This window comes from Hesperophylax consimilis, chromosome 29, assembly GCF_061612785.1.
Source record: "Hesperophylax consimilis isolate HC1 chromosome 29, BYU_Hcon_1.0, whole genome shotgun sequence".
Classification (NCBI taxonomy): domain Eukaryota; kingdom Metazoa; phylum Arthropoda; class Insecta; order Trichoptera; family Limnephilidae; genus Hesperophylax; species Hesperophylax consimilis.
Genome location: NC_142864.1, coordinates 10,983,463 through 10,991,640, shown reverse-complemented (window position 1 = coordinate 10,991,640; position 8,178 = coordinate 10,983,463). Strand labels below are relative to the sequence as shown.

Here is an 8,178-nt window from a genome sequence, read left to right as displayed (position 1 = left end):
GGATGACAGCATAAAAACTAATCTAATTCCCACATTTTCGTATTGGAAACTGTACATATATTTTTTTCATGTGGCAACCCATACAATAAATGTCAAACATCATCTTCATCTATGGTTTCATCGTTTTTTGGTTCGCGCCGTGTGTTATTATAAAATTGATAATAATGAGTATTTTTGTAGAAAAGTAAGTGAAAACTCAATTATGTCGATATTAATAGTAATTTTATATAATTATCTAAGTACTTTGAAGTTTTTTTGAAATAAAAAGTGGGTATTTAATCTGCCGCCACATCTGTAGGCACAGATTTTTTAGTTACTTCAAAAACATCGATTTCAGTCGGGGCTGATGACAAACTGTTAATTTGTATTCCATAAAAAACTTTCATATACCTATGTAAATTTTTTCATCAGCCTGAAATCGATGTTCTTTGTTGTAGGTAACGAAGTTGAAACGAAGTGTAATTTGCAAAATCTGTGCCCATCAAAAACGTGACGGCTTATGGATTATTTACCAAAAAATGTATGTTAAACCGATTATGTAAATATTTAATGTTATTTTTCAGTACATAACCAATGTTTACATGTTTGCGGCGAACGTGGAACTATTTTTTCGGCGAGGGAGGTTGAGATGCTCAAGAGCCTCATTGATAAATATGGCAAAATAATTTTGTGTAAAAAAACTGACGCAATGGGCTCACAAGCAAATGAGAAAGCATGGATAGATACGAGGGTGGGTCAATAAGTCCTTAGAAAAGCCGACAGGTGGCGCGACTAGTACTGTAAGCGGTTTGTTTTCATGCAGCGGCACTACCGATTCAGTATGCTGCGAAGTTTCAAGCAGATTGGTCGGGTTGTTGTGTGTTTCTCGTACATTTAAAAAAAAAAAATTTGCTTGTTTACAAAAATGGAGAAAATTGAGTTTAGAGCTGTTATTAAACATTTTAATATAAAAGGGTTAACAGCAAAGGAAATAAAAAATGATTTGGATTTAGTTCACGGCACATCTGCTCCTTCACTTGCAACTGTTTATAACTGGTTAAATGAATTTAAACGTGGTCGTACATCAACAAAGGATGAACCACGCTCAGGACGTCCTGTAGAGGTGACTACACCAGAAATGATCAATAAAATCCACGATATGGTGTTAAGTGACCGAAGATTAAAGTTGAGTGAGATAATTGAGGTTACAGGGATCTCAAAAGGTAGCGTCATTTCTATTTTACATGACAAATTGGGCATGAAAAAAATTTCTGCAAGATGGGTGCCGCGTTTGCTCATAGTCGACAATAAACGCAATAGGGTGGTGGCCTCTAAAGCCCTGTTGTCGCTCATGCAACGCAATCCGGATGAATTTTTTCGTCGCTTTGTGACTGTAGATGAAACATGGATACACCACTATACTCCCGAGACGAAAGAACAGTCAAAGCAGTGGATTGCAAAAGGCGAACCATGTCCAAAGAAGGCGAAAACCGTAAAATCAGCTGGTAAGGTTATGGCTACTGTATTTTGGGATGCACGTGGAATTATTTTCGTTGACTATTTGGAAAAAGGAAAAACAATAACAGGGGATTATTATGCATCTTTATTGGACCAGCTAAAAAACAAAATTGAAGAAAAACGGCCTCATTTAAACAGGAAAAAAATCCTCTTTCATCAGGACAATGCCCGTGTTCACACATGTTTACGATCAATGGCTAAAATTGAAGAATTGAAGTTCGAATTGGTCGACCACCCACCGTATTCGCCAGATTTAGCCCCCACTGACTTTTTCCTTTTCCCAAACTTAAAAAAATGGCTAAGTGGACAATGTTTTTTTTCAAATGAAGAAGTCATCGATCGGACAAATGCGTATTTTGAGGACCTTCCGAAAACTTATTTTTCTGACGGTTTAAAAAAAATTGAGAAACGTCTAACCAAGTGTATTGAGCTCCAAGGAGATTATGTTGAGAAATAAAAAAAAAATACAAACTGTTTTAATGCTTTTTTCTAAGGACTTATTGACCCACCCTCGTATTACAAGTGAGTTCAATGCGTCAACGACCATCTTAAGAACGGTGAAACAGATCAAATACAAGTGGGAATACATGAAGCGCGTCGCAAGAAAGGTAAAAAATCACTACTCATTTGATATTGTCTTGGAATTATTCTTGACGATTTCACTCTTTCTTGTTTATAATTAAAAAATGTATGTTTTGTTTATTTTAGGAAGCTGGAAAGCAGAAGCAATCCATCATAAAAACTGGTGGTGGACCTCCTCTTCCGTCAATGTCCGACACTTCAGAATGGGTGTCTAGTGTAATGAAGGAATCCATTGTGGGGATTACTTCAACGTATGATGGAGATTGTAAGTTCTCATAAACATGTCATATTCTGCTAGGGTGACATTTCAGAGGGACAAAATCTCGCGGGAAATGGCGCGAAATTTGAACACTGAAAGAGGAGAGAAGCCCTAATCGCATAGAAACAGAGATGCTATCTCTCACCAAGGAATATTCTGGATAAGGAAGGCAAGATAATAAGAGTTTTAATGGTAGGTAAAACTCCAATATTCTGCTAAGGTCTAAAAAAAACATGTCGGCTTTGTTCTCATATAAATATTGTTCATCTTTTCAGCCACACCAAACAATTATGTTCCATTGGATGGGGATAAAGTGTCCATTATCCAACAGCTCATGGGTTCCGGTAAGATGTTTTCTAATTTGATACATATTAACATATAAATATTAGGGTATTATGAATATGTTGTATTTTCAGACCAGCTCAAGTATCGGGGATCCATAGAAGCCCGAGTAAATCAGGCCTCCAAAAAGTTGGGCGTCTTGTACAGGGCTAGGAGATTCTTCAACAGTGACCAGCTGCTGACCCTGTACAAGTCTCAAGTCCGCCCAACTATTGAATTTGGGAGCCACCTTTGGGCTGGTGCCCCAAAATACTTGATAAACCTGCTTGAGTCTGTGCAAAGGAGAGTGATCCGTCTGATTGACAATCCGTTGTTAACAGACCGATTGCCTTCTCTGATGCATAGACGCAATGTAGGCATGCTGTGTCTGTTCTACAGGTATTTCAATGGAGCCTGCTCCAAGGAGCTAGCAGCATTGATTCCTGATGCACCGGTGCACGTGCGCGAAACTCGACGGACACGAACTGAACACCCGTTCACGGTTGACGTTGGCTTCATGAGAACGGGCCGTTTTTACGACTCGTTTTTGTGTAAGTCGGCTCGTATGTGGAACGAGCTACCGGCATCTGTTTTTCCTCCCTCCTATAATCCGAGCCTCTTCAAGGCCCGCATTAACAAATCCCTTCCTACAGCCCCTACCTTACTCCGCCTCACAACGCCGCCCAACCGGGTGGTGACATAGTTCCCCTGTCTGTGCACTGCACAGGCAGGGACACTCTTGTGAGGTGTCACATAAAAAAAATAAAATAAAATAAAATAAAAAATAAAATAAAAAATAAAAAAATGCTGTGTGCAAGGTCCGTGTGGCCAAGCAGACAGCAAGCAGATAAACAAGTGATTTACAAACTGCAACTACAACTGCAATAATTAGCAACTGTCCCGTCAATCAATTACTTGATCCCAATTAGTACATAGTTATTATTTGATTTCAGAATTAAATCCTGGGCCATCCCAGGATATATCCTATATCTTGGCACCAAGTCAGGAACTACTATCTGAAGGAGTGCTAGATGTTGACGTTACATCCAAAATTGAAAGCCACATTGAAACTCCTGCCAGAAGTAAGTGGAATCATTGTAATCAATACAAATTTGAATTAATTCATGAATCCAATAAATAAAATACTAATGTTTATTCTTGTTCCAGATATTCGCAAAAGGTTTCCCAAAGAAACACCTTTGAAACAGTCGAGGCTGTCTGTTTGCATAGATGTGATGAAATTGAAGTCGGAAAAAATACAAACAGAAATAAATGTGATGAAAGAAACATTTGAATTGGAAAAAACGAAAAGAAAATTCGAAGAGGAAAGAGAAAAACTAAAATTTGCTGCTGAAATGGAAAATATTGAATTGGAAAAAAAGAAAAAAAAAAATAGAATTACTGTTACTAGAAAAACAATTAAATATTTAATCTAGAGGAAATTATGTATGCATTTCAGCAGCATGTTTTAGTTCTTCTCTTTCATTCTTCCACTTCAACACATTTATTTCAGTTTGTATTTTTTCTGCAGAAGAGGATCGCTGAACAATCGCTTGAATTGCCTTATGTTTAATAATATATTTTAGTTATGCTCTTGTTTCGTCCTGGAATGTCAAGCAATCGGAGCATATTTTTTTATTTCTGTAATCGCTCCAGTGGTTAGCCTCCTCAAGTGTCTTCCTCCACTCATCTCGATTTTAGCCATAATAAATAATTATGTGTAATAAATTAAACAATATTTTGTTTGAACCACTTCTATACTTGTTTATTATTTAATATGTATTAGTTATAACTATATATTTTCATTTTCATCAAAAACCCCTGAAAAGGGCATTAATAAATTATGAACATATAATTGTTATTTACGGCCATTGTGTCCAACGATTCGGTTGATTGATCTTGGCAAACCGTGAGGCGGTGCTCAGTTGAGGGATGCTAAGAAAATACCTCGATTTGCCTGTGACCAACGTCTTGATCGTTGATAATGTATATTTCCCCGTGTGTGTGGACATTTATATTTATATACAATAAAAATGACGTCAAAGTAAAAACTTTCCATGTTAAATTAATAGTGAAACGTACATAATTGTATTTATTATTTATACAAATAATTTATTTTAAATAGTGTAATACATAACCCAGCATTTTATATTTTTTAAACCCACGTATTTAATATGTAAAAAATAAAGCTTTAGCTTGACTATCTTTTTCCTTTGACGTCTGACGACTGTAACGGTACACGGTAACAGTTTGTTTACATTCAAAATGGATAAGTCAAAACGTTCCAAGAATTTTACCCCGAACGACAAAATGCGGCTTGATGAGCTGATAACGTCGTCACAAGTTATTTTGTCCAAAGCGACAGGTGGCCCTAATTATTCGGCACTTTTGAAATCCAAGGAAGATGCATGGAATGATGTTGTCCTCAATTTCAACAGCGGCAGTTCGGCTAGCCGGTGAGTTTATTTCATGTTTTTACTGATTTTATATATTAATGTATTCAAATTGCCAATGCCATTAACAAGGTGATAATATTATCGTACGTCATTTTGTACATAGATTGTGATTCGTACCTCGATTAAGGAAGTGACGCAGATGGTTTGAGCATATAGAACGAACGAACCAAAAAAGGAGTGTGTGATGGTGGTAGAAGTCAGGATAATAGTCAGGTCAACAGTTTGAATAACAGAAGAGTCTGTATGAGACAATGGTTGTGAATGAGGCAAGGAGTGTGTGCCAAGACCGAGTTGTTTGACAGACCGTCCTCTCTGCATAACCTTTCTGGAAAGGGAATTTCTATACATCCAAATTGAATTCTCGTGATATTTTATACCTATATGATTGCAGGTCCCGCGTATCTCTAAAAAAGGCTTGGGACAATTTGAAACGAGATGCCAGAACACAGAGGGCAAGAATTCGTTGCCAGTTATTTGGAACTGGCGGAGGGCCGAGCCAAGAAATAGAAGATCCAGTGCTGCTAAAGGTTGAAGCAGCACTTGGGATAAGTTGTTCCGGGCTGGCAAATACCTAAGTTCAAATATTTAGTATTTAATTAAATGATGTTAGGGGCCTTTATATAAGAATATTAAAAATGATATTATTATACATAAGTAAACTGCCTCAGAGTATTTGGTGATGACATTGCATTGGCGTTGTAGTTCAACAACAATAGCTGGAATGCGCAAGTTACTTATGACTTATTTAAATGTATTTCTATTGTTTTTTGAAAGGTTTGATTCAAACGGTCCCGCCGTCCAAGATGATGGTCATCACACATCCACCAGCCGGGAGGAAATAATTCAGCCATCACAGGAATCAGCAGAGATTGAGGAATGGACATTGGTAATTCCCAATAATGTCATTATTCGCATTGGAGTCCCAACTGCTCCTGACCGCCCGGAGTGAGTGGAGTGCGGTGAGATGCGACATCTCAAATTGGAATGTGTTGTGAGACTGAACACTACTACTAGGGAGACCTTCAATTCCTAGAAAATCATTCAAGAGGCGACCATGTTTGACCAAAACAGCAAAGGACTCTCTCTTTTGTGACATACAAAAAGTTGCTGATGCCAAACTTGAGGCGGAAAAAGTGAAAGCAAACACCGAGGCTGAAAACATTCAAATGCAAAAGGTCCAGACGATTTTGCAATGTGACATCCTCAGTTTGCAGGCCGCCCAATTGAAACTACAACTGGAAATTCTCGATGCGGAGAAGGTTTCAAAGGCAGCCCTGATCGCATACACCACTTAATTTAGGGTGAATGAGTGCTTCCCTAGCTATTCTTCCAGAGGTGGTGGGAGCACCACTGCCACCGCCTTCATTGTTATTTATACGGAATCGATCGAGATCCACATTTATTTCCGGATCTACTTCCGGAATTGATGAAAACCCATTTTTATGATTTTCACTGTTAACTTTTACAATTAGCATTGCATTTAGCATTCTCGGTAAATGAAGAAACCCACCCTAAGGGGGTATTTCACTATGTCGGGCTAAATATCTGACTAGCTAGCCGTTGGCTGGCTTTAAAGATCAGAATAACTTCGTTATTCAACGGCGACCGTTTCACCATTGTTGCCGAGCTTCCGGATAGATAACACTCGAAATAGTCTGGCAACATCGCAAAATGTTTGCAGTTACCCCATCTACTGCCACGCCTGTCATGTTTTGCCGCAATGTCTATGGAATGCTAGCGTCAACGCCAATTGATCTGTGGTCAACGCCGTCATCCAGTTTCCCGCCACAGTCCGCACACCGCAAAGTTAAGTGCATTTTTTTGGTTATATTATGTTGATTATCAGGTCATTTTAGATAGATTCGTGTTGAATTAATACATTGTTTCTTACTTTTCAGGATGAACAATAAAGAAGTAAGAGAGCGTGCTGTGAATTTCTCCAGAGACGAGTGCCAAAATCTGGTTAACATTGTTTACCAATGGAAGCACGTCCTGGAGAATAAAAACAGTGACGCCGTTATGTGGAAACAGAAGAATGCGGCCTGGGAGCAAATAGAGAAAAAATATAACTCCTCCTCATCAGGTACATCATATATTACAAATTATTTATAATTACGCCAAGATGTGGACAAACGTCACCGCATAAACTCGGTTCCTAACTGTCATCGTAAATCGTAGTTCATTGTTAGCTTTCATGTCGTCCAAAACCCATAAAATTAAGTTTGAATGTTCAGTAACAAAATAATCGAGTAAAACCCAATGAATTGAATTCAATTCCTAGATACAACCGAATCTAATAATGTTTCACTGTTCACTTTTCTGTTTTCTATTATCTCGAATGATTAGACACAAATATTTTCTCAGTTTGGTTCTTATGAATTATGACAAAGTAATTTATGATTTGAGCTGTTCAATTGTTGTAGTGAGTTGTAACAGTTGCCTTCAGATCGTCAAAAACTTTGAGAAACAAGTACGACAGTCTGAAGAGGTTGGTGAGAAAGAAGGGCGCTCTCAACAGGAGGGATTCTTACCAGACTGGTGGAGGGCCAAGCACCGTAGCTCCCTTCGACACAATGGAGACCACCGTTCTGGAAATGATCTACCTGAGTGTCGAAGGGACCAACAACAATATAGACAGCGATTCATCATTCATAGGTAAGATTGCCATACACACAATGGAGACCACCGTTCTGGAAATGATCTACCTGAGTGTCGAAGGGACCAACAACAATATAGACAGCGATTCATCATTCATAGGTAAGATTGCCATACACACAATGGAGACCACCGTTCTGGAAATGATCTACCTGAGTGTCGAAGGGACCAACAACAATATAGACAGCGATTCATCATTCATAGGTAAGATTGCCATACTATAACGGTAAACCATTTACATTGCATATTTAAAAATCAACAGATGCGTATATTAGCGACAAATAGTACAAACAATTTTAATTCTGAGCATTTAAAAGTTGAGGAATTCGAGGAATAGCGCCTAACGTGAGGTTCGAGCACTGATTAGTCAAATCGAACTTTAACCCGAGCGTTAGCGTTATTCAGATA

General features: G+C 38.2%; 1 protein-coding gene across 1 annotated transcript; it reads left to right on the top strand.

Annotated features, from left to right (window-relative positions):
• The first annotated feature begins 904 nt into the window (after window positions 1–904).
• On the top strand, window positions 905–2,733 carry LOC149409875 (histone-lysine N-methyltransferase SETMAR-like). The gene has a single exon (XM_089649096.1). The coding sequence runs from the start codon at window positions 905–907 to the stop codon at window positions 1,952–1,954; it is 1,050 nt and encodes a 349-aa protein (XP_089505222.1). The 3' UTR covers window positions 1,955–2,733.
• The last annotated feature ends 5,445 nt before the right edge of the window (window positions 2,734–8,178 follow it).

Excerpts from the sequence above, each read along its gene's own strand:
- LOC149409875 (XM_089649096.1), top strand. The coding sequence starts at position 905 with ATGGAGAAAATTGAGTTTAGAGCTGTTATTAAACATTTTAATATAAAA.